We start from the raw sequence: 27809 nt of genomic DNA, 5'->3' as shown, positions 1-27809 counted from the left end.
TGAACAGCTTGCTAATTTAATTGCTCTGCTGTGCACCACAGTACAACTTGTTTTACTTTAAAGACAAAGTCATGGTGCTGCCGTTGGCACCCTGCCTTTGCGTTTTTAGTTTTAAATACGGTAAAGTCTTCTGATATTTATTTTTGCACGTTTTGCAAGATTATTTGATTAGTTTTAGTTTATTACATTCCCTTTCACTAAAATATTTAGCAAGCAGTTCTCTAGAGTATATAAAAAACAAAATAAAAACAAAACCATTGTATTCAAAATGTATTTTTTTAATAATAAGTGCCTTAAACTGCCTAGTAATGCAGGTAACACAAACAATAACACATACAGTACATAATTTGGCTCATAACCAGTACTGAACTGACAATAGAGCAGTGAGGTTATCAGTGGTACTCTACCGGAACAAAAAGAAATGCTTTTTATTGATTAATTTTACTTTTGTATATTTAATATGCTGTATCTGTAGATTTATTTTTATGAGAGGTCTTTTGCCTTAGGATGGCCAAAATACTTATCAGTCTAGGAAGCATTCATTTGTAGATAACACTGCTGATGTTTCCAAATATGACTTTTAACTTGTTTTATAATGAATTACTTGCAGACTGTCTGATAAAAACACCTCGCAACATACTCCACTTTATCAGGTTCATAATGATCTGATGATGTATTCAGAAACCAAGTTGACACTTCTATGCAATATAAGAGGGTTATCATAAAGAATGTAAAGTTAACCTTCCCTCAAGAAAGAAAAGGGCACACGCCATCCCCTTCCTTCACATTTTCAAAGACCTCTGAAAACAGACCACGGTTACCAATTGGCCAGATGACACTGTCATCAGACTATTTACTAAAATGTGCAAAGCACCAGAGAATTATTACCAAATGCATCGGGGGGGGGGTGGGGGGGACATGGAAATTTGTTGGGCAGTCTTTCTTCACATTTTAAACTGCAAAAAATGAAGAAGAATTAATAAGCAGTGTAGTTCAAACCCCACTTTAAAATCTTGACATGACAATACTAGTAAAGATTGCATAATTTCAAGGTTACAAGCTATATTGGACTAAATTGTTTGTTCCTATGTGTCTCCTTTGTCAAACGTTGACATAAGATATGTAACATGCCATAAGATAACATTGTCACAACATAATATTCTTACGCATGCTTAATCCAGTTCAAGGATAAAGAGTTTCAAAACCCATCCCAGCGACACTGGTATCCAGCTCTGGAAAAGATATCACTTCATCGCAGGGCCCACTTAAAAATACACCACTCACCCATAAAGCTTAAACAAGTTTGAACCAAACAGATACATAGATGATACTGAAAGAGGTATTGTATGCTGTTGATGTTTTAAGGTGCCAGACATTACTTCTTATTAAAATATGTGAATTAGACATTTCTAGTATTTGCAGTTTATAATGTGATCATTGTTTTAGAAAAAGTCAAAATGGATGCCAATATACAATGTAGATTGTATTAACTCAATGACAACTCAATATGTTTTGTAATAAGGTGAAAGAAATGTTAGATTTGTGCATCACTAATAGACATTGAACCAGTAAGCTTTTGCTGTTTCACCTCATAAATAACACTCTATAACACTGTATAAAAAATTTAGGGTTGCTCTGCTTTTGAGCCAAATGTTTAATCTCTCCATTTCCAAGACTCACATTTTTGGTATACATTGTTCTGAAACCTAATCAACTACATCAAAATTATTCCAAATAAATTTAGCCAGAAGAAGATAATAGTATATTATGATCATAATGTACTCAAATAAAAAAAAAAATACTTGCAACAGACAAAGAAGTGTGTTACGTGACATTGGCAACATTAAATTTATTACAGTCAACTAATCAAGAAATGTTTTCTTTACTCTGAAACTTGAAACTTAAGTGGTAGCTTTCTCCTTGCTCACTTGAGCTCAGGGAGTGCAAAGTAAAAAAATAAAATAAAAGAAGAAAATTAAAAGGAAAAAGCTCTGAGGACAAAAATGTTAGATTATCTTGTGCACATTAAATATTATGCTTTCAATTTAATATGGTACATAAAATGCATTACTTTGCTGTATCATATATACTTCACTTCAAAAGTAACCTGGACAGCTCAGTAAATATAATAAATGCATAACATTGTTCCTTTAGATCTTGAATGTATTGTGTTGTAGGAGAGCCTTTTAAAGATGATATCTAAGACCATACAAAAAGTAATTTGTTTCTTAGTAGCGAGCAACATGGCCTAATTACAAAGCATTTCCATCCTCAAAAAGATTGTTTAACTTTCCTAGACTCTCTTTGGGTTTCAAAATGTGTGCATTTTTCCAAACTAAATTTATGTTTTAAAAACTTTACCTTTGACTTTGTTACATACTTTATCACACCCCATGGCATGAATACACTGAGCCTAGTGTACAAAAAAAAACTTTCAGAGGAAGCATTTGTGATGATTACAGATTTTTCCCAGTCACCTACACTATAAATTTCAAGTTGGCTGCAATTCTTTTAACATTCGGCTCTCAAAGTGGACATTGACTGCGGCAGGTTTGAATACTGCATGTAAATGGCTGCATGCAGAAGATGTTAGTAAACTCATATGCATTCATCTGTCTCAAAACTGACTTTAGATTATACATAAATCAAATATCTTAATCATTTTACTCATATTTAATATTAACTAGTTTTGAGATTAAACTGTACCAGTATCAACATTTCTATTATTATTGAATAATTCAGTCATCATAAGATTTTATATGCATAGTGTTACATGGTTGCATTTTATTTTATTTAAGCAGATTTTTATTTTATTTGGTATTTGCATCCTTCTCATAATTTACCTTTTTCTTTAAGTACAACCTGAGTTAACTGTATACTAATGAAAAAGATGTATAAACGATAACAAAACTATAGTATTTGATGTTTGATGTTTTGTAATAAATTTACTATGAAATCAAGGAGAGACACAGAGTAAACAAGAAAGACATTATTTTAGTAATGCAAAGCCAGAAATACTCGCTGTAAACACTAAAAGCTAGCAGTTGGTAAAATAATGGGGTGCTAATTCTGAAAACATACAGGGCCTTTCCTCAAAGGCAACAGAATTTGTAGGAAATCAACCCTCTCCTGGAATGCCTGGCTGACCCAAGCAAATGAAAATAATCAAAAGTAATTAGAAGTGTGCTGGACTACTCCTCGGAGATCTGTGCAGGAGAATAAACATGCCTTAGTGCGCAGAACCGCTGCAAAGGCCCATGTCTGAGCTGTTAGGTGCCCTGACCTTGTCCACATAAAGATGTGATTTATGAAGTGCAGGGCACAGCAGCAGGGCTTCTGTCTTCTCCAGGAGAACCAAATTACTGAGGTGGAGATTAACACGCTTTCACTCGGGCCTGTTTCCAGACCAAGGAAATTTTTTATTTACATTTTCCCCTTTCATTTCCTCCCCTCTCTTTTAATGGTAATTGGCCCAGAGAAAGCTCCCCAAAGTCAGAGCTTTGGAAGTAAGGCCAGTGTGCACCCCAGCAAGCTCAACATCACAAACCCATTACCTTTATAGGTTACAAATGGATTGTCTCATCTCCGTGACATCAATGGCAGCAAGTCTATAGAAAGATTTGACAGGGATTCCAGTTGTTATGCACAAACCAAATGAAATCTAACATGAGGCGACTGCAAATAAAACTTCAGCTTCTGCATTAAGATACATAATGTAAATCAACAACTTTATACAAAATATGTCAAGCTGCTATCAATATATACTGCATATTCAACAAACTATTTTATTACTGAAAATAGCTATTTTTAAAAAGCACAATAATAAATTGTGATAGATAGATAGATAGATAGATAGATAGATAGATAGATAGATAGATAGATAGATAGATAGATAGATAGATAGATAGATACTTTTTTTTTAATTGTCTGATAATGAAAACTTCAACACAAAGATAAGACCAAGTGCTAAAAGCGTTATGAGCATAATTCCTTTTCAAAAATTGACTTTTTATAGTAATCCTATAGAAAGTTTTAAAGAACTACATGAAAGGGAGACTCTATAAAAGTTCCTATTTACTGTAGTTTACTTTGCATCTTGAAAATCACTAGCTTAAACATAAATGTAATGATTTTGCAGAAATTGTACCCAGGAACTCAAAATAAGACTGAGTGGATATTGGAAATGAAAAGGAAGGTGGACATTATGTTTTTAAAACAGCTAAATGACATCAAAATGTTTTCTTGTGATTACGTGTCTCTTCTGAAAAATATTTCAACTGTTTGATGGACCAGCCATAGGAGGCCAAGTTAAAATAGACACTGAAAGTTTTCATGTGGATACAGCTAAAGCCCTTTTATTTTCCAAAATGATGTGCTGGAATGCTCTTTGTCCTTAGGGTTTTCATTTGCAAACCCCTACTGTACATTTTTGCTTCTTGTTCTACTTCAGGGACAAAGTGAAGCTTAAGTCTTAAGAAAGGCATCAGGTTTCAGTCTACTGGGAATATCACATAAGCTTGCAAACTAGTTTCTTAATGCATTAATTAATAAAATAAATTATTGTAAATAAACTATCAATAGACTTTTGGTTTAAGCTTCTTAACTGTATTTTTGACTCCTATGTATTGTCAGTGCTGTAAGATCCATGACATTTTATTAAAACACAATGAAGCCGCAGAGTGGAATGTTATGTTACCCAGCCTTAGCTAAAAACACTGCAGAACAACATCAAATTAAGGTTGCCAGTTTCAGTTACACAAAGTGAAGGTCACATAAAACTGAATGTATTCTACGGCTTCTATGTTGCCAACAAGAGTGCAATTGCTACCCACTTTAAATTTAGTAAAAAATATATCTTTTACCAGGTATTTAGTTTGAATGTTTTTTCATTTTTTTATGCTTTAGCATATTCTCCCTTTTATTTCCATTTATTTCAAATCATATATTCAGTTAGCAAACGAAATGAATTTCTTTTGTTTGTTTGTTTTTGATTTTTCTTTAAAAAAGTTACAATCACTTTGAACAAAATCACTAAAAATAACACTTCCATTTTACTTTGTATATATTTCCCGTTACACGCAAATGCATTGGAACAATTTTTTTACAAAAGTTGATTGCCACAATTTGATGATTGGTCAGATTTAAATAATGATTTGATGCTGCAATGTTTTAAGCCAGAAAGATGGGTTACCTAGATTATAACATTCTGATCAGATACAAAGGAAGTCATTTTACCCATCATTGCCAGTGCACCCTGTAAACGAAGGTGGATTTCGTTAAAAACGTGGTTTCCAGCAGGCTATAAAATAACGTGTCATTATTTATAGGGGCAGAAACATATGCCATATTTTCAAAATGGTTGTAGGTGCTGTTGATCATCAAAAGTTTGACTTTTTCATTTGCAAACAAAAAATAATAAATGATCATTTCCTCTGTAAAGTTATTAATTATTTATATATGGTCGATTTATTTCTGTTAAGTCTATGTGCGTGTTGTATATTTTTGCTGCTATAAAAAGCCATGGCTGAATGTCGCTTCATGTATGCGCGGGGTTACTTTCCTGTGAAATGAATACTTTCATAAAAAGAATGTAAATGAATTCCAAAACATTACCTTTAATAGCCATCCCAAATGAAAGACTCTTTCTTTCTTTCTTTCTTTCTTTCTTTCTTTCTTTCTTTCTTTCTTTCTTATGTTACACTTTATTAAATTAATATGAATATAATTCTGATATTTCTTTCAACATAAAAATCATTCAATGTATAATTTAAATTGACAAGAATAATTAATGAAACAGCATTTTAAATTTCCATTAAAATTTAAAATAATGTAAACTTCACTTATCTACAGTGTTGTTCACTATATGTATATATATTTTATTCTCGGTCAATTGATTCTCGTTAAATTAATAACACTACAAAATGTTCTCGATGATTAAAAGAACGGCAAATCAAGTGCGCAGCTATACAAAAAAAAGGCAGCACCCAACGCCATCTACTGTCGCATACGGGAATAACACTGGCGTTTGCTCGCTTAGAACTTTTCTATCAGTAAACCCCAATTTATCCAGAGCCCGGTACTGATACTAAAAGACCCTTTGTTTACTCAACGACGTTTCCTCCTGTTCAAAAAGGACTGTGCTGTAGGGGAAAAGACCCTATCAGAATCCTCGATCAAGCCCTTGTGGCTTAGCAATCAGTTTCCCAGATTACTTGTATTTAATACACAATGCATCATAAAACAAATCCCTCATCCTGACAGGAAGAAAATAGAACAGCTCATAGCTCCAGCTTTCCCAATTTATGGCTAAATTAAAAAGGGTTCCAACAATGGACAAGTTGAGGAAGGGCAGGAAATCGATGACCAACAAACCGGGAGCTCTTTAAGGTTCTCAAGAAACGAGGTCTATGGGAATCTTTGGCTGAGTTTAGAGTTATTTACAAAAGAATTTCCCTGTTCTACCTTCCATTGCTGGGCGATTTTCTTAAAACAATAGTCATTATCTGAAATAGAAGTTCAATGTCATAGATAACGCGTACCGCTGAGACAAATTAATCATCATCTTGTGGCGGACTCTTAAAAATACGAGTGTGAGAAATGCACTCTCGCATTTAATAAACTGAGGGGCCGGATTTTAGAAGCATCATTAAGAAAACTGAACATTGAAGCATAACTGTAGAAATGATTGACACAAATTAACCAATTCGTTCAACAAAAAAGCAGAAATTTGTTTTTGATGTTTTTGATTACGGCTTCAGACAAAAAACAAATTGTGAAAGATCTGACTGTATAGTGCCACGCATTTCAAAGAGCCATCATACGTAGTGCCCTAGCATTTCTAGTAGTTTTCTTGAACTACTGTATGTCACTAATCTGAGAATCATATATATTCTTATTTACGTTATATGGATGTATTTACTAATATAATTCTGTACTATTCCAGCACATATAAACTAAATTTCAATATGCACGAGAGAATAATTAAAGAAATTAAAGGATATATTATTATTTCCATATATCTATATCCATCTATTTGTATAGATAGATAGATAGATAGATAGATAGATAGATAGATAGATAGATAGATAGATAGATAGATAGATCACTCCTGAGTTGTCAGTGAATTTTGAAAATGATCGCGAATACTTAATGAAAATAAGATTTGATCATAATGTAAAATGGTTCAATGGAACAGTTTAGACTTTAATTAGTCTTACTTAATTAACCTTTTGGAGGTATCTTTGTTTAATAAATTTGTCAAGATGAAAACAACACAAGCAATGATTTCTATTGAATATGAAAACACCTTGTACATTTTAGATATCATTTCAGGTGCTGTACATCCATAACTTATCAGTTTTGACTACATGTTAAAGTGTACAGTGTTAAATTATCTATGATTATAATAAACTGACGCAAAATACTAACCATTAACTTAAAATTAATTTTAACATTTACTACCTAACATGGCAGCAAAGGTAAGGTTGGAGATATTAACTATAGAATATGTTGTTTAAGAGCTTATTTTTCTAATACTTACAATTAATCATTTTTCAAAATGTGTGTTCCCAGACATTAACATGTTACGCTCAGTATTTAAAGTATATGAATATAACGATATTAAAAAATCTGAAATCTTTTTACTTCCGCAAATAAACGTATATTCAACTACAAGTATTCAATAGTTTCTGAATAATTTACACTGCAAAAGCAAACAGTTTATTGCAGGGATTTACATATACTGTAATGTCGACTATTAAATTTCATACTTTGGTTCAGAGAAAATTTGACAATTTTGCGTTTACTTTTTTAAACTCGGAAATAGGAAAGATTATGAAACGCAATGCCAAAGGTTAATGTATATGACTGGCACGTCATAGCACGCCATATAATCTCTTTTATTAATTTAATTCATAATTATATCAATTCTTTGATTTAGAATTCAGGCTTTTAAGATGATAGTGTTATCTGACTAACGCTAGTTTTATTTACATAGTATGCTTTTAACAGGAACAGGTGTTGATGGAATATGACAATCAACACATATGACAATCAGGAAAAATATTTTGTGTTTCAAATTAAATATGGAATATTGTACCTTTGATAAAATGACTTATTTCTCACTTTGATACGGGGCTACTATGCATGAGAAAAACCGCACATTGCAATACGGTTTTTGAAATACATAATAAGGAAAACTTCCTTCCTGTTGCTAAGTCATAACAATTGCATTGTTAATTGTAACATTTTCCTCCAGTAAGGAATATGTCATTCGAATTTTGGAACGGCTACCACTAACAAATAGCCCGCACTACCAAACCCCCGCCCCCCCCCACCACCCCCGAAAAAAGTAAAAAGGAAAATCAAACAGCTGCTCAAGATGAGCGCTACCCCCACCACCATCGCTCAACACCCCTCCTTCCACCAAGTGCAAAAAAACACAAACACACTCAAGAAAAACGACGTTTTGGGGGCTGGTGCATTTGTAATCAGTCCAATAGAACCCTCTCCCGACCTTTTACTGACCTCTCCTATCCAAGGAGGCTGCTGTCACTTTAAAAATTTACTGAGAGGAGCCTCCGTGCAACTTCCGATCGCGGACAGCAGATAGCCCCGGCTGCGTCTCTCTCTGTACGGATGGGCGAGCAGATCGTCTTTAAAGAGACAGTCCGTGAAAGAGAAACACACACACAAACACACCCACAGCTCGCACTGTTGGGACTTGGAGAGCAAGGTGGGCGACTGGTGGCCACTTAATCCACTAGTAGAAGTTATTTTGGGGAAGAAAAAAAAAACTTTAAAAAGAGAAGAACGATTTACCACACATCAAGTGATTTTTAGATCAGCACAAAAGCACCGGATGGATGGTAGAATATTTGATAAAGTTATCATGTAAGGCGGTTAGCGATTTCACCATATTGACAGCCTCTTGATAATAAAAGAAAGTGTATGTGTGTGACTAAGAGGGAGAGAGAAGGAAGAAGAAGAAGAAAAAAAGATCCCGGAGTTCTTTGTATTTTCAACCGACGACGCCGCCTCACTTGAGATAACTGTCTTCTGGAAAGCGGAGTTTTGATTTTCCTTCTAACAACAACAAAAAATACCATAGACTGGACGCTTAAGATAAGGAAGGCGCGCTGCTGCACAAAGTTCTTGATGTCGAACACTTCTTGACTGAGCGAAGAAGTCACTGGAGCTTCTCCTTGTGGAAGTTTATTTATTTATTTATTTTTTCCCAAAGCAGTTTGACGCGGGGCCCTCACGGTGCTCGGTGGTCCAGGTAAGCGACTGTCAACGGTCACTCGCGAGCCGCTCCAGCCTCTCCCACGCAGGCGCGCTCTGCTCACGTTTGCTGCACTGACGACCGCTGCTCGCTCATTTTAGTTCACATATTTTCTGATGTGCACCTTTCACTTCGCCGATCTTTTAAAGTTGTACTTAATACTCAAAATGAATAGTTCATAGTCTTGAAGAGTAGTACACGGTAACGTGCATTTTTTCTGGTTGCTGTCTGTAAGGAATTCAATTGTACAATAATAAAAGTGGTGAAATAGTAAAACAGCTTCGCACGTGGAATATGGCTAAACGGAGGGTTATAAATTCATTGATTCATTTGCTACTTTGTTAAAAGAGTCCGTTCCTGTTTTGTACGAAACGGTCGCATGTGACCAAGGCGTGAAAACTTTCAATTCCAAGGTCAATGTCTTGGTTTACACTTCTATTGAAAACCTCCATACGGCTTCACTCAGGTGTGCTCTACAAAGTTTTTATTTCAATGTATTTTTGGATTTATTTGCAAGGATACCGAACATCATTTCGTGGCGTCTGCGATGTGGAAAGAGTTTAGGAATATTAGCTCGAATCCTTCAGTTTGTGGGGAAGAAGGCCATTTTGTTAAAACTCACGTTTATTTTCTCTGTTGGCATTTGGGTTTTCATCAAAATGCTACCTATTCCTTGTACACCTACCTTTTTTATTAAAGTATGTTATTGTTATTATTATGGAAGTGTTAATTAAGCCTACGAGGAAAAATACTTATTTTCGACCTGATTTACACATCAAGATCTGAAATATAAACGTGTACATCGGTATGTCATTTTGTAATATACTGGGAGAGGGGTGTTGGACTCTCATGTTTTATATGAATTTTAAGTTACGTTTTGCAGATATGTGTTACGTAGTATCTTCCCAGTCAATTTAGAAAACTAAACTTTCTTAATACATTGATCCTTTGAATATGCTTGTTTTTCAGCTAACAATTATAATTTGTTTTGCGCATAAACAAACAAATGCACGCATAAAATAAGGAAAAAGACTTTAGAGAAATTAAGAGGTCCCGTGTAGCATGCGGGATCTTGGTAATTAGTGGCACGACGGACAGAGTGATTTTCGCCATGGTAAGAATCCATATATATGATCGACCTCACTTGCCCCCTAAAACCAAGTAGTAAGTGCATGCAGTTTGTTGCGAGTTAATGGTCTGAAACCGCTCCTAGAAGATTACCAGATCTGTACGTGATACAATAGTTTAGGGTCAGGTAAACATGGACGAGACTTTTAACCTTTGTAGTAGGACAGATAAAGAAATTTTCCTTGGCTTTACTACCAACACAGGGTAAAAACATCTACGTTTATTAAACTGCCCATAAAAGATAAGAGCACAGTCGGTTGTTTAATCACTGAGGTGTAAAATCCTTTAAGAATTCTTATCTAAAACAATTATGCTATTTTTCAAGTACCTGTGGCTCTAACTGAATTCTACGTGTTTTTAAGCTTTTTTTGAAAAAGTTTTTTTGCATTGTTGCAATCATTTATTATGGATGATAAACAGCAAAAGAAAATATTAATTTAGGAGGACAGTTATACATTTGAGCAAAAGTCTTGCATAATGTATCATGTTAATGAAGAGAGGGTTCAGTACAAAGTATTTCTGTGTGTCGATGTGAGGCAGTGGTTTGTATCAAATGTATCTGTGTACAATAACTGTTCCACGTTTTGGTACTGGATGTGAATATTTTAGCAAACAAGCCAGTCATAACTCTATTGACTTTTCTGAAGAATATTTGTATTTAAATATTCATGATCTGAATTGATATGGCATTATCAATTCCACACATTAATTTTCATAACAGTTGCTTAACACAATATTCACTGTGTTCATACAATCTACTTTCTTTAATGACTTACCGCCTATATGTTGTAATAATAAGGTGGCCTTCGATTCAGAGGTTTTTGTTATGTGGGTCAAGCAAGTATAGGAAAATAAAGATTTTTTTTTTTCTGTTCAGATAGAAAGTATGAACCTTGAGACACCGCTTCACCATTACACATGTGTATTATATATTATACACAAATATATTATATTGCATTATTATTGTAGTTAGCCTGGGAGGTCTCAAAAGAAGACTAATTAAGAATCTTTTGTTTAGGGCAAGCTATGTGGGAGGTATATAATTTATCTTTGATTTTCACTGTAGTGAAGCATATACTGATTAGATCTGTAATTTTGTTTTCTTCCAGATCTTGGATGAGTTTGGCAATGTGAAGTTCTACATAGATGGTAGTCAGCCAGACATAGGAAGCTGGCTCAAATACGTCCAGTTTGCCCAATGCTACGACCAGCACAATCTTGTTGCATGCCAGATAAATGATCAGGTATGTTGTGAACACTTGCATGACTTTCTTTAAATCCTTTAAATTGGCACTGAAGCCTGAAGAAGCATTTTACTGCAGCATTCTGTCAGCCCCTATGCCCTTTTTTCAGTTCTTTTAAAAGGAAGGGTTCAGACGTTAAGCTGATCAAGATTACATCTCTCTCTTTCAATGCAGTTAAAGTCCTTGTTCACATTTATTTTCAAACTTAAATTTTGAACAAAATGAAAAACATTGCTTCTAAGTATTCATAAATGTTCTTTTGCCCCTTATTAGTTATTCTTAGATTATGTGGGGTTTGTAATAATTCTCAGTGATATGCAGGTTTCATTTTATTCTCTTTTTTAAAATAAGTCTTTAACTTAAATTATATAGTGCAGTTAAATCGTAAATCTTAAGGAAAGTATTTAATCTAGTTTAATAATTATACTGATCTTCAATAAATGTTTCATTTTTTGCATCTTGTTTCAAAATCCTTTCAAGTCAAATACACAAATTGAATATTGAGAGTTAAAGAGCTGTATATTTTAATATTGAAGCAGTTTTTAGAATGCAGAAAGATGGAAAAGGAAGTGTATAAGTTATTAAACAGCTAAGTGAACACTGAATAGTATTTTGTTCAATTTAAATTATGTAGCCACAGAATTGTAAAATGTTTCATTGTGACTGTTCTCTTCTTTTGATGGGCAAATACCATTTTTTTTCTTCATTTTGGAAATGATTTTTTTCCATTTTTTCAAATGGACTTTTGGACATGGACATGACTGACAAAATACATTTTTAACCGCTGTATAGATTTAAATACATTTCTTTAAATTCACGTAATCACTAATCTAGTGTTAAATAGTTATAAACAAGTACCACAATGCCATAATACAAAACATTAAAATTCAATTTACATATGAATTAGTTTACTTTAACACAAAATGTGAATATAAGATTTACTGTGTAAAATAAAATTGAAGCATTTAAGTTTTGCTAGTTGTGATTTGATTTTTTTTCAATGAAACTTTAAAAAAAATAATTTTATAAAGTCTCTTTATAAACTTTATCTGACAAAGTATCGTTTATTCAAATCAATATATCTATATTCTTTAAATGTATGTTACAATTACTGTTAATCCATAAAATGTATTCTATACAAAAATGGCATATATACGTTATTTGAATTATTTTGAATTTAAGTGCCCCATAAACATAAAATTTTAATCATTATGATTCAACAGTTTTTAAGTAAGACTCTTTATTTCTTTGCAATGATTTATAATGATAAAGTGTTTGTTATAAAAGCTGACTAAAACATTTTGTAAAAATATATAGCCTTTAAAGAGTACATTTTTTTCAGAATTACCAAAATACTTTACAAGATAAATTAAATTTGGCTGTATTTACATTTAGATGACTGATTTCAGGTAGTGTTCAGTTGTTATCACATTCATGTTTTTAAGATAACTGTATGTTGGGGGAATGTGTTTTATGTGATTACCTTATTAGTAGTTGTGTGCTGTGCAGGACTTAATAGCTATGTAATTAGAATCTTGGAGCACATTGTAAGCTTAGTATAATAATTTTGTACATGCAGCTTTGCTTTTCATTTGCTGTAAAATAATCCCTTCCTTAGCATTATTTTGAAAGACAGCCTTGGCAGGTTAAACAAGGGTGAGTCTAATTGTTAAAGACGAGCATGGTGCAGTTGTGATATGAGAAAGCTGAGTTAAACATTGGGATGTGAAAAGCCAGGCTCAAGAGGTCTCTAGTTCTGCTGTTTTTACTCTTTTCAGTGTTAATGAATTCCTGCCAAAGTGTGACTAAGACCTACTCATCACCTAATGAACGGCCTCTTTTGTGTAAGGTGTTACATGCCACTAGGAATGGATTAAAAAAAAATTTGATCAGTGTAGATTGTTTCCTGCTAATTACAAGGGCTCACCTGTAAAGTTATAACAAAAAATCTCACTATTAACAATAATGATTCCTGATTGCAATACTTTTTAGCAGGTTGGATGTTATGAAAACCTCAACAAATATAAATTGCTTATTTAAGTAAAGCCAAAGTATACCTTAATACTTGTGTCAATCAGAAAGTGCAATGAGCAAAAATAAAAAAGCAGAAATCTAAATTTAACATTTTGACTGTGTAGTTAAGTGAATTTTCAAAACATATCCATTAAACATAAATCTATTCAAAATAGTCACATAACCATACATAATGTATTTCCTTCAACCTGACAATAACATTTTGGTTACTACGGTACTTTAGGATGAGTGTCAGAAGGATGAGTGTTTAATCTTTCAGAGGCAAAATTTTTAGCTTCAAAACTAATCTAGAACCTTAATTCAAGTTTTTAAATAATGTTATCCTAATTGCTGTCAACATACTGTGATATGTTCCTGTAAAACAAACATTTGTTCTCTTTTTAAGTAATGTTTTAATTTCCTATCAGGCACCATTTGGACTGATTGCTTGGTAAAACTGTCATTTTTTTTCAAAACAGTATAACTGTGAATATGAAGGAAAGATATTTATACTCAACACTAATCTTATGATCAGTCCTGTGTGTTGATTCAGATTATTTTGAAAACAGTTGAATTAAACATAAGACAAATCCAAGAATAGCCAGCTTACTTTTCCAAAACTATGAATCGGTTGCACAATATGAATTAAAAAAATTTGCAGTGTAAAAATCAATATGCTGCACAACCCCAGATGGTTCTTCGAGTTCTGTGTGTTGAGTGAGACCTCTTCACCTTGAGAAAGGTTGTGGTTAGGAAGATTAAAACATGAGGGTTTCTCTCTATTATTTGAATTAACACAACTTCCTGCTGAAGTTCAAGGTTCATTCCATTACTCAGAAATCACCATTATCACCATAGCCGGGGTGTATTCTGCTAATCCTAAACTCAGCAATCCGTCAAAAGGATGTCATTGTCCTCGGGTGGCTTCATTGTATAACAGATTGCAGGTGTGAGAACTCACTTGAGCCTCAGTTCTAGGGGCCAGTTAAGCTGTCATTTACTTCAAGTCTTTTTCTCTACAGTATTAATATTACACATTCATTATCAATGAAAAGACAGCAAGGAGAAACACAAAAGGCAGTGATTGCCAATAAACAACAAACAGACACCTGAATGAGGCATAGGTGAACCTAACAAAGCAAGGGTTTCTTCTTTCTTAGTTCGTCAGTTGAGTGTCATCTAATTCTAAGCAGTTAATTGCAGGTGCTTTGATAAGTATGAACTCAAAACTAATGAATAAAAATGCTTTGTAAAAGCCACATGATCCTTCTGATTTCTTTCACACTGGTGTTCATTATGTTACCTTTTTGTCAAGATCTGCCCATTTCCATCTATTATCACAAATGCAAAAACACCGTAATGTGTTTCATAATACCAGTTTTCTGACACCAAGGCAGCTCTCTAACAGTATTCATTCTTTTTAAAAAAAGTTAAATGTTACTTTACAAAATCCATAAGATATTTTAGCCAGCAGTAAATGTGTCATCATTTTCTTCTCAAAGAAAGTGAACCCCATTTTTTGTATCCTGTATTTTTTCTAAAAAGATAAATATCAGTTTAATTCCATAGCTGTAAAAAATGCAAGGCTTGGTTTGGTCTCTTTAACCTTTCTGTTTCCAAGAATCCACAGTCAAATTTTAATATGTCACAATCTGAATGTCAACTTAATGCTTAGAACGGAAGTTAATAAGTTAAACTTTCAAGAGCTGCCAAGACCAATGTACTTTAAACGTTTTGGGAAAATGCATTGTGTTGTAAAAAAAGGTTCAAACATAAGACTCTAAATGCCTTACACTTGCACATGTGCACCTTTTGACTAAGCAACTCTCCTGGTCCAAAAAGAAACTGACATGTTAGATAGAGTGCATTGAACAATTTTAATATCAAATAAACTTTCCTTTTGAATTCATTTTACTACCTTGTCATTCTTCTCTTGTATAAAAACTATAGATAAATAATAAGTGGATTTAAGAATTCTTATCCTTACACACATTTAGTGTAGAATGCAAGTGCTAATCTTCAGCTGTGCGTCAAGCACTATTTTATAGTCTTTTTTCCTGTGTAGACAAAACACATCTGATTAAAGTTCCACAGGCTTGTCTTCATTTAAAGGAGCCAAGACCTACATACTATGTACTGATAGTTATAAAACGTTTACGTTCCTAGAAGTGAAATGTAGCCTTTGACATACGTAATGGGAAACCAAAGGTATTGCTGTGTTAGTGCAAATATAATTGAAACTAATATATACTTACCATGAACCATATAATATGTGCATTTCTCGGTGTTTGTTAGAAATGATTTTTTACAACTGATTCAATGAATCATTCTTTTTAGTTTAGCATTATTTCACATATTCACTGTTTTAAAACCCTTCAATTTTTCTTTTGTTAGAGAATGCATGAAAAGTATACCATTTTAAAAATAAGCAGTTTGTTATTGGTATAGTGTTTCTTTTTAAATAAGTTTTGTGTTATCCTTATTTTTATCCATTTTGCACTGTTATGAAATATGAGTGTAATTGATAAAAGCAAAGTTATGAGTAAAATGTATTCACTTAGTACAAAAATAGTATGTGAACTCTTAGCTAAGTGAGTTTTTGGTTAAATGTAGTTTACCAATTATGATGATGTGAATGATGTTTGGCAGAAAGTATTTGATGGCACACATGTTTTAAGGAGTGCTGTCTTCTGTTTAGAAACAGTTTTGAACATATTTATAATGGTTTACTAAGGAACCTGTCAGTTTTACAAATGTGATTTATTATTTTTTGCCTTCATTCAGTCCCCTTTTCTTTGTTCTATAAGTATCAGACTGACACATTAACTGCAGGGAGAATAAGAACAGGTCATTTTTTAAACTATGTTAACTAAACTACGTACTACATTACTACATTAACATTGAGCAATGTAGTTGGTTCTGTCCATTTCATTTCAATGAATTGTTAAGAATCAGTCTAATAAATTTCTTGGCAGGATGTAGAGCTTTCAGTAGCCAAACTAACTACGCTAAGAATATTCAGGCAGAGAACATATGAAGTACAAGAAGGCTATAATTAAAATATGGTCATTTTGCTGGTGTTGAGTCTGGGTGCCATCTACTGGTGTTATTTAAAATCTCAGGCTTGTTAATCATGTGCTGATATTTAGTTTTTAGAAGCTTAGTGCCTGCATAAAAAGTTAAACAAATGTTTTATTGTTGGTTTAAAAATGCAATATAAGTAATATTTTACCAAGTTTTGATACATTTTTTTTATTTATTTTTAAAATTGCAGATATTTTACAAAGCCACACGAGATATTAAACCAGGAGAAGAGCTATTGTTGTTCATGAAGGGTGAAGATTATTCATTTGAAGCAATGGCTCCAGACATACATGGTTAGTTCTTTATTACCTTAATTACATAGGTCAAAGGATATGTATCTTCAGTGTGGTGCTTCCGTGCCATTTTTCATTTGAAGTGTGGACACGTCCATTGATAACAGCCCCCCGAAACATATATTACTTTAGCCATTTTATATATATATATATATATATATATATAATATATATATGTGTGTGTGTGTGTGTGTGTGTGTGTGTCTCAGTCTGTTTCAAATATGCCATTTGACATACACATTTTTAAATTTTGCATACACTCACCTGAAATACATGTATATCATATCCACATGTAAAACACAAATTCAAATTATGATTTATTTATTACCTAATTTCACGACGCAGTGTGTCTATGTCATTTTTTTCCATTCACTCGTCTGAAAGATTATTCCAATTTTATCTGCAGAGGAGCGTCAGTATCGTTGTGAGGAATGTGACCAGCTTTGTGAATCTAAAACTGAGTTGCAAGATCACCAGAAATACCATTGTAACATGCCACATTCTGCTTTCTCCATTGTGGACAAGGATATGCAGAGAAAACTGAGAGACAGTGAAAATGACATAGTTGAATGCCATGACTTGAATGATCACCAAGAGTGCAAGGAATGCGACCAAGTGTTTCCAGATTCTCAGAGGTGGGCAAATAATTTTTAAAATTAGTAGATTGATTTATTGTAGACAACTCTTATGTGTTCAAATAGACAGGACAAGTTTGTTGGGATTCACTCTTTATATTGGTTAATCTAAATATTGACCTTTATTGGAAGGCTTCTGAATGCAATGGTACATCTTAGAAGTCCTTGTGGTACCTTATTAAAAAATAAGACTAACAGCCTTAATGAAGAAAAGTTCAATTAGAAGGAGTCAGAGACCTAGATTTGTTTTTTATCACTCACTTTATTTAGAGTAATTGCTTTTGAGTTTTAATTGTTTAAATTTTGTATGGGTTACTTCTCTATTTTATGCTACCTCTTTAGTTCTTCTTGCTCTTTCATCCAAAAAAATACATGCAAGTACATAAATAAGTAACAAAGTTTAACCTTTTAATGAAATGAAATGAAATTAATTAACTTGAGGAAATGTTTCAATCAAACAGTAGTGAAATGTTTGCAAATAAGGCATTCATTGGAATGACAAAGTATATGAATTTGGTAAAATTGTTTTTTTATGTGAACATTTTCTGTTAGTTGTTACAAGTTGTCTGTTAATTACAAAAATGGTATACAAATCATTGTAACTCTGTTTACTGTAAACATGTTGTCCAACTGTGTTTAAAATATTTGTCTACTTTTCAAAATGTTACTTTTCATTTAATCTTTATTGTTAGTACAGAAAATGAAACATTACTATCAGACTTTCTATGATAAGGCAGAACATATTTTCATCAAATGATACTTTCTGTGTAAGTGGATAATTAAAGTACAGACATATAAAAAAGTATATAATAATGAGAATGTGTTTGTTTCACACAGCTTGGAAAGGCACATTTTGACACATTCAGAGGAACGTGAATACAAGTGTGACCAATGTCCCAAAGCATTTAATTGGAAATCAAACTTAATACGTCATCAGATGTCACATGATAGTGGGAAACATTATGAATGTGAAAACTGTTCAAAGGTACAGTGAAGACTTTAGCTGAACTGCTTTTTTTCTAGTTTTACGTATTCTGTTGACTAATAAAATATACTTATGTTGACTGATAAAATAAACAGTATGTGATAATATTTATATAGGTTTTGTTAGATTGTCATTTTCCTATGTCTTCTGTGTAATAGTAATAAAATTATAAAAATAGCTAAATAGAGTAAAACTGTTAAGATATGTTAAGAATTACTGATGACATTCAAAAGATATTGTCCGTATGTTGTGTGTATACAATAATCACAGATTGTTGCACAAATGTATAAACATATTCAAGTGCTTAACACTTTGAAGCTGTTTTGTGACTTTTTTGCCATGTAGATACAGTGCAAAGCTAGCAGATGTCTTAGTAGAATTAGCTTTTGTCAAGTGCTATTGCTTAAAAATTGTCTCATGATTAGAATTTTGTTTACATAAACTTGAAGTTTGATATAAGTATTATTTTTTTTCAGTTAGCAAAAGAGCTGAAGCTATTGAGCGTCAGTTTTCTTTATTTGGTTCCTTATTTCTCAGCAGGTGTTTACGGATCCCAGTAACCTTCAGAGACACATACGCTCCCAGCATGTGGGTGCTCGTGCTCATGCTTGTCCAGACTGTGGAAAGACCTTTGCCACCTCTTCTGGACTAAAGCAACACAAACATATACACAGTAGTGTCAAACCCTTCATATGTAAGTCTTCTTACTTTTATTAGTCTTTTAATAGAACAAATCAGATTGTCATGGTGTGTAGTGTTCATAAATGACTGAAGACTGCAGAAATGATTTCATGTGGAGATAAAAGACTTTAATTGTAAACTGACTTAATTGCCCTACTGGTTGAATAACGTGTATTTTTTTTGTGTGAATTGATTTAAAGTAATACTTCACTTATTTTACAGCTTTACACTTTTTAAAGATAGGCATCAGATTTAAAGCAGACTTATTTATAATTATAGTCATTCTGCTGCAATATTATAATCATAAATTATGAAAATGTATAATTATTTGATAAGGGTGAAATACTTTTTACAAAGAAAAAATAAATTAAATCAACTGTAATGAACCTACATGTAGCTGTCCATTTCTTGAATGTAAACATGCCTAAAAAATGATTACCAAAAATGAATCAATCTGATGTGATAATATAATAATATGACACCTAATTAATTAGTGAACCTGATTAATTTAATTTGCTTTCTGATGTGATAATCCCAAAGGAAGTGTTTACTTTTTCATTATTGTATAAATCCGTGTTATGTACTGTAATGTTTTGGATCTGTTAAATTCAGCTGTCACAAATACAGAATATTTTAGTGCCCTTTTAAAACTTTTGGAACTGATTCTGTATCTCATTTGAGAGAAAAAAGGTGTGTGCCTTAAAGCAGTGCTTTCTTTAAATATACCATGGGCTGAACTAAAAGTAAGGGAGCAATTATTTATAATAAACCCATTAATCAAACAAGATATCAAGGGAACACTGATACCATGTCTAAATATCAGCATTCTTCATTTTATCACCTGAGCCTGAGAGGTATTTTTTCCCTAACAAGGCCACACACACACACAGTAGTGCCTTGCTTGGCTTTTTCACGGTAACTGTCTTCCATTATAATGTACCACCCTGGTTTAATTCAAAAGCTCACCAACACAAAGGTAATTACTTGGTTGTATTCATAATCCCAACCCCTAGCAAATAGAAACCACATGCAGTAATGGCTTGGCCATATTCAAAAAGTACTTAATTTGTGGTAATCAGCAGAAAATATGCAACCTAAACTACCACCTAATTACTGTATTTTGAGAAATTTGCAGTACAGAATGCACTTATGTTCAGACAGCCTAATGGTGGGTGTGCAGGGTGGGAAGATTTTAAGTGGGTTTATTTTAAAGTTAAGGAAAATTGTCAGGTGGTGGTAATGCTATGTTACATAAAAAAGACAGATGTATGCCATACGTGAATATGCAGACTGCATTTGTTTACCATACACCTTGTCAGCATTTTAGTTTGTCTGCATTTACAAAATAAATTGTTGGACATTTGGAATATAGGTACGAGAAGCAGAACTTACTTTGGGACTAATTAGTTGAGCTAAGACTGTGATTCTAGATTATAAGCATACAGAATTTGCCTTTTCAATAGTTTCACATATAAATATTAACTTACACTGACATTTTAATTGTTACAGGTAAACACCTTAAAAATGCAAGATTGCAATGTATTACAACTTAGAAAGCACATTAGAATTCATGATATATATAAATATTTGCAAAAAAAAACAAAACAGAACTTGTATTTTAAGCTTTGAAACCTGTTTTACACAAGGTGACTGTGTAAATAAACCCATATAAAAAGGGTTAAGACATGACAAAAAGTTGTCATCTTTGTCAAGGCCACACATCTTCAAGTCCAGGAAGGTTAGCAATAGTATTAGTGTAAGGGGAAATGGAGGACGTGATTGTAATCCATGGGAACCAGCACTGCAGGATAGGATACATTCAATTCAGTTTCCTTCTCAGGCTTAAAATAGAGCCATTGTAAAGTGTGTCAGTCTTTCTCAAATCTTGAAAATGTTGCTGAATACACAATGCTTACTGTTTTGTACCTTTGATGTGAGAATGATGAGCAGCAGTAAAAGAAGTAGAATCCCATAACAATGTAACAAGGTATGGACACTTTCCCAAGGAACTTGTTCACATGACATTTTGGCGACTGAAATCTCTATGAAGAAAACAATTTGATTTTTCTTGATTAAATGTGTAGTAAACAGAACATGTATCATTTTCTATATGGTTTTACAAAAATCATTTAGCCACTGACTAATACTAAATATTACCCAACAGGACTAGACAAGAAAACGTTTTAGCATTAACCTATTTATAGATAAATGCAGCTTTGATGGTATGCATGCTGCTTTAAAGTTATTTATTTCTATAACTGTGCTTTAAAGATGCTTTAAAAACTTTTTAGAAGAGAGAGCAAAATGCTTTACATTGTCATATTTTGTTTGTTTATTTATTTTTATTATTTATTCCTTTATTCTATACATATGACATTGAACAGGTGAAGTTTGCCACAAATCCTATACTCAGTTCTCAAACCTTTGTCGGCATAAAAGAATGCATGCTGATTGTAGAACGCAGATTAAATGCAAGGACTGTGGACAGATGTTCAGCACAACGTCTTCCTTAAACAAACACAGAAGATTCTGTGAGGGCAAAAATCATTTCACTGCAGGAGGACTGTTTGGACAAGGTATTTCTCTTTCTGGTACACCAGCTCTAGACAAAGGCCACATGGTTAATATCAACCATAACAGCCCAGGCCTAGCTGACTATTTTGGAACAAATAGGCATCATGGTGGTCTGACTTTCCCAGCAGCCCCTGGTTTTCCTTTTAGCTTCCCTGGCTTGTTTTCATCAGGTCTCTATCATCGGCCACCATTAATACCTGCTAGTTCTCCCGTTAAAGTGGCACCAGTTGCAGAACACAGCAAGAGTCCTCTTCTAGCACATCCTCAAGTTTTGCCTGGAGCACCTGACATTTTAAAAGCACTCAGTAAGCAGACATCTCTTATTGATGGGAGAATTGAGGAGCATCAGACTGAGAAATGCTCAAAGGACAGGTCTCATGGAAAAATGAGCGATCAGTCAGAGAGTAGTGACCTTGATGATGTCAGCACTCCTAGTGGCAGTGACCTTGAGACAACATCAGGCTCAGATCTGGAGAGTGACTTGGATAGTGACAAAGAAAAGAACAAGGAGAACAGCAAAGTCCTAGATGGGACAGTGAAGAGCTTGCAAAACCCCACATCCATGAGCAATAATAAAAACGATTTCTCTAATCATTCAGTGTTTCCCCCTTCAATTGATGAACAAACTGCTGTTTCAGGTGCTGTCAATGACTCAATCAAAGCCATTGCTTCTATTGCAGAAAAATACTTTGGGTCAACTGGACTTGTAGGGCTACAGGATAAAAAAGTAGGAACAATGCCCTACCCATCAATGTTTCCTTTGCCATTCTTTCCAGCATTCTCACAACCAATGTATCCATTCCCCGACAGAGACTTAAGAAACTTACCTGTAAAAATGGAACCGCATTCTCCAAATGCCGATTCAAAAAAAGTTCAGAGCAGGAACTCTGAATCACCATTTGACCTGACTATAAAACGGAAGGAGGAAAAAACAGTCCCATTTGTGACCTCCAAAGCAGTAGTTTCTTTAACAAACCAGGACCAACCATTGGATCTGAGTATGGGGAGCAGGAGTAGAGCTAGCACTGCAAAGTCTGAGGAACCCAGGAAAAATCATGTTTTTGGTGATGAAAAGGCAACCGATACTGAGCAGCATAAGGCAACCGATGCTTCCCTGCAACATGCACGGCCGACACCCTTCTTTATGGATCCAATTTATAGGTAATGTGAATCTAATATTAAAATGTTATAGCTCATTTCATTATAATTTCTGATTCATTTTTTGTAATAGTAATGTAGAGATTCCATTTATCAGTATTATTAGCATTTTCATCATAATTTAATATTTTTAAGATTCATTGTCATTATATAAATGATATTTATGTATCATCTATAATGTGTAAATTTTATATGAGCAAACTATTTACATTATTACATTTAAATCATATGTAATAATAAGCTTTCTATTATAAAAAAAGCTTAGAGTGTTCCTATATTAGCAGGGTTGAGAAAAGGAAGTTGAACGATCCTTTTGAGGCCCTGAAGGAAAAATACATGAGGCCTCCTCCAGGATTCCTCTTTCATCCTCAGGTATGTTGACAATATTTTACATTTAATCTATTTAATTAGTATGGTTTTGGAAACTTGGCTTAGCAAAATGATTGAATATTAAAGTATGATTTACACAGTCAGGATAATTATTTAAACTAGCAAGAAACATTTTAATTACAATAGGCTTACATAAACAGTTTTTCATGCATGGTATATTTTTGTTATAGGATAAATATATATTGTATCAGAAAAAACTAACTGTATTTTACTTTTCATATGTAGATATGTCAGTATTTTTACATAATAATAAAACATAATCACCTTTCCAAAAATTATCATTAATAATATAGGGTAGTGCATTTGCACAAGGTGTAGAATTACCACCAAGCAATATTTGGACGACGATTTTGATTTCTGTTTGATGTGTCTTTATGGAGGGTGGATATTCTCCCGATGTTAGTTATGAGGATTGACAATGCTAAATTGGCTCACAATAAGAACTGAAAATGTGCTCTGCAGTGGTGTTGTGTCTCACTAAGGACTGGTCTTGAGTCTTGCAAAATTTTCTGCAAGAATCCTGTACTTGAAAAAATAAGCTAAAAACTGAAGGGTTACAAAATATTAAAATTGAAATAATCATTTTCTAAATGATGTAATGTTTATTTCAATATTGGTACATTGTTTTTTTGAAGAAGCATAAATATTTTCATACATCAGTTAGGACTCTTAGCTAAGGTACAGAAGGAATCATTTTAAATGTTTTAATGTATCCTATTTATAATCCAGATTCTGTTCCTGTTTCTTTCTACAGGATGTTTGCTTTTTTATTTTTAAGTTTTAGAACTATAATGTATTATATACTAGAGTCTAAAAACACACCTACTCACAACAAGTACATTCGCTAATATATCACATAGATTGCAAATTTAAATTACACATTTTATAAATACAGCACATTAAACTTGTGCTGCTTGTTTTGCTGATGATCTCAGTTATAAACACTTACCAGTATTGACTGACATTTTTCTTTTAATCCTGCTCCCAGTTTCGATTGCCTGATCAAAGAGCATGGGTAAGTTTTCTATTAATCACACCGATTTTTCAAGCTTATCTGAGAACTCACTTCTATATACAGTATATTTGGTAGATCTGTGTCAGAGGACATGCCTTATGTATGTGCAGTTCCAGATACCTATCAGATTACTCTCATTGCCTGAAACAGAAATGTTAACTTAGAGCATCTATAATATTAGTGTCTTGTATGGAGAAAGTATCTATTTAGGTGAGTTTCCATTAAAATTTCAGTTTTCTAGTTACTTCTTACAAGTTTCTGAAGCAGATCTAAATGATTAAACACTTTAGCTGAATGACTGCAGTCTTATTCATTGCTTTACAGTAGAGATACTGCTTTCTTTCCCTAAACAATTTTTTGCGTATGCATTAAAACAAAGTGTTGATAATAAACATCTTTTGGGAAGCAATCAGATGCTCTTGTATAGTAATTACTAGAGAGCTTTATAAAGTGTCTTACTTGTATGTAAATATTAAGAAGAAACATTGAAAACAGGGTCAGAATTATTTGTGGATTATTGTATTTTAGTTCTAGATATTCTTGTGGGTTTATGTTTCATTTTATTTCTTAATTCAGATGAAGATGTTTTTATTTACCTACAGAGCATTATCACCATTGTTTTCAAACTTATTCCTGGCGGGCCCCCATAGTTGCAGTTTCAGTCAGTTTTACAATCAATGCATTATTCTTACTTTTAATTGATCTTATTGTTTAGCCTACAATATGCATTTTTCTTTTGCTGCTTTCTTTTTAATTTACTCTTTTTTGTAGAATTTTCTGACCTAATTGTATCCATAAGCTGGTGATTAGCAACAGTGCAGACACAGGTGCAAACAACATTGAAGGCACAATAAGAGCAATTACTTAACTGTCATTTTCAGTGGTCTATTTATTAAGAAATGTTTCTTACAAAAGAGCAGTTAAGTGAATATGGCACTGAAGAAATTGCTTGGCTTTGGCTTAGCATTGTCAGCCTTTAGATATTATTAAGGGGCAAAACTCTATAGAAAAGGGTGAATTAAAAAGAAAATGGTAAGGTAAACAAAAGCATTTACATTTTTGGCAAAATATACAATATTGGACAGTTTAATAAACAAAGAGATCAGTTTATAAAGTATGAATAACGCATTGATTGAGAAACTGGTTAGAGTAAACACCTGCATTAACAAGGGTCCATCATGGCTGAATGTTGGATGCACTGCTTTATCATATTCATAACAGGATAACAGGAACAATCGAACCAGATCCAGCTGAAATTTGGACAAAAATAATGCTATGCCAAATAACCTAAGTGTGAATAATGTATTGTTTTAAGCCTAAATATACACTTTACAAGCTTTCTTGTTTGAATAACTGCTTTAAATGATTCTTGAGTGTATGCATCACTTTTCCTAGGCTGTTAAACATGCCTTTTCATAGATCTGTATTTATATCATTTTGGGCATTATTTCTCATAACACAGCAAATATCCCATAGTTGCTGATTGACTCAAATGTACATTATATCATTTAAAAAAATAGTTATACTGGTATGAAATATATTAAAAACAATAATTAAATTTGATCAAACTGAAATTATTATTATAGTTCTGCATAAGCTAAATCTATGGAAGTAATACACATCTTCAGTAAATCAAAGCTTGTACTTTTGGGTATTTTTGGTTTGTGCCTTTCTCCACCATAATCTATCATCTATGGGGGAGGAGCGAAAGCTTTAAATTCTTCAAAAATTTAAATCTCCGGTTTTTGATGAATCTCAACATTTTAGGGTCCCCTGATACCAAAAACATTGATATCTTGATGATGGGTGTGTGTCTGTCTGTGTGTGTGTGTGTCTGTGTGTCACAGTTTATTGAGGAAGACCTAGAGCTAAAATGGCTGGACGGAAAAATAACAAACTTGAAACTTAAGCTTGTTCTGAGATGACCATGTGCTGATTAGTTTTTGAGCCAAATTGTGCAAGAGAAAGAGGCACTCTAGGGGAACCCACAAATACCGTAATTCTGAAATTAATTATGAATTCTCATCAATTGCTATCGTAATAACCTATTTTATGATCAGAAAGATCAGCATCCATCCATCCATTTTCCAACCCGCTGAATCCGAACACAGGGTCGCGGGGGTCTGCTGGAGCCAATCCCAGCCAACACAGGGCACAAGGCAGGGAACCAATCCTGGGCAGGGTGCCAACCCACCGCAGGACACACACAAACACACCCACACACCAAGCACACACTAGGGCCAATGTAGAATCACCAATCCACCTAACCTGCATGTCTTTGGACTGTGGGAGGAAACCGGAGCGCCCAGAGGAAACCCACGCAGACACGGGGAGAACATGCAAACTCCACGCAGGGAGGACCCGGGAAGCGAACCCGGGTCTCCTAACTGCGAGGCAGCAGCGCTACCACTGCGCCACCGTGCTGCCAAGATCAGCATCAGAGTGATAAATAATTATTGAAATGGTATAGAAAAGTTCGGGTAACTTGGTTCCTAAGGCACAAAGCCTACTGATGTTTACACCCGAATTTTTGAATTAAATTCTGACACGGTCAGCTTTCTAAAGTTTACAAATTAAGCTTTTCTCAGAGTATTCTACATCCCAAACACCCAGAGATTAAAATGATTAGAAACTTCAAGCTAGCTCCTAAATGTGAGTGTTGGTGTGTGCTTTGCAATGGGGAGATCTTTGTCCAGAACTCATCTCTCTACATTCTAGTTAATGTTGCCAGAATAGTCTTTGCAACTCTGGAGTGAATTAAGTGCATTTCACTAAGGAAGGATAATAGAAAATAACAAGTATACATAATTTCAGTTCTATCATTATCTTAAGTACCTAAATCATAAAACCATACTCTAGTTGCATACTGTGTATCTGCACATTACCATTAAATAAAATTTCAGTGGTTGACATGGATGTCTTCCTGTAAATTGGTAATGAGATCACTTTGCCATACTGTAAGACAATTATCATTAATCCCAGCAAATATCACCTTGGCTGAACTTCATAAATTTGCAGCAACTGCACGCATTTCAGGCAACATCTACAAATATTGATTCACGGCTTTCGTTGCCTCATTGAAGTCAACCATGTTTTAAGTGAAATATGTATATATATATATTTTTTTATTATATATATATACATATATACTGTATATATTATATAATTATATAATATATATTATAAAAATATATACATATTTTTACTAGAGAGACTAAGTTTCTTTTAATTGCACTGTTTGTCCTTTTTTGGAAAGTTATCTTTTACCTCACTCTAGTTATTTAAGTTTCTCTTCTGATAATCTCTGCACTGAATTAATTTAAGTT

The 27809-nt window shown here is 33.4% G+C and overlaps 1 protein-coding gene across 10 annotated transcripts in view; it reads left to right on the top strand.

Annotated features, from left to right (window-relative positions):
• mecom (MDS1 and EVI1 complex locus) overlaps window positions 1-27809 on the top strand; it is a 553785-nt gene that overhangs the window by 500303 nt on the left and 25673 nt on the right. For 3 of the 10 annotated variants that reach the window (XM_028794623.2, XM_051921896.1, XM_051921850.1), the window contains 8 exons: window positions 11521-11655; window positions 16943-17045; window positions 17452-17680; window positions 18518-18665; window positions 19203-19359; window positions 21731-23081; window positions 23360-23450; window positions 24457-24483. In XM_028794623.2, the coding sequence (XP_028650456.1) occupies window positions 11521-11655; window positions 16943-17045; window positions 17452-17680; window positions 18518-18665; window positions 19203-19359; window positions 21731-23081; window positions 23360-23450; window positions 24457-24483 (2241 nt within the window). Of the gene's footprint in view, window positions 1-8446; window positions 9281-11520; window positions 11656-16942; window positions 17046-17451; window positions 17681-18517; window positions 18666-19202; window positions 19360-21730; window positions 23082-23359; window positions 23451-24456; window positions 24484-27809 lie in introns of those variants that run through there. The other 7 variants (XM_028794630.2, XM_051921868.1, XM_051921863.1 and 4 more) reach the window with 7 other exon arrangements.

Source organism: Erpetoichthys calabaricus, chromosome 2, assembly GCF_900747795.2.
Source record: "Erpetoichthys calabaricus chromosome 2, fErpCal1.3, whole genome shotgun sequence".
Lineage (NCBI taxonomy): Eukaryota > Metazoa > Chordata > Cladistia > Polypteriformes > Polypteridae > Erpetoichthys > Erpetoichthys calabaricus.
Note: the sequence above shows the minus strand (reverse complement) of the source record. Positions and strands in the feature narration are given on the sequence as shown.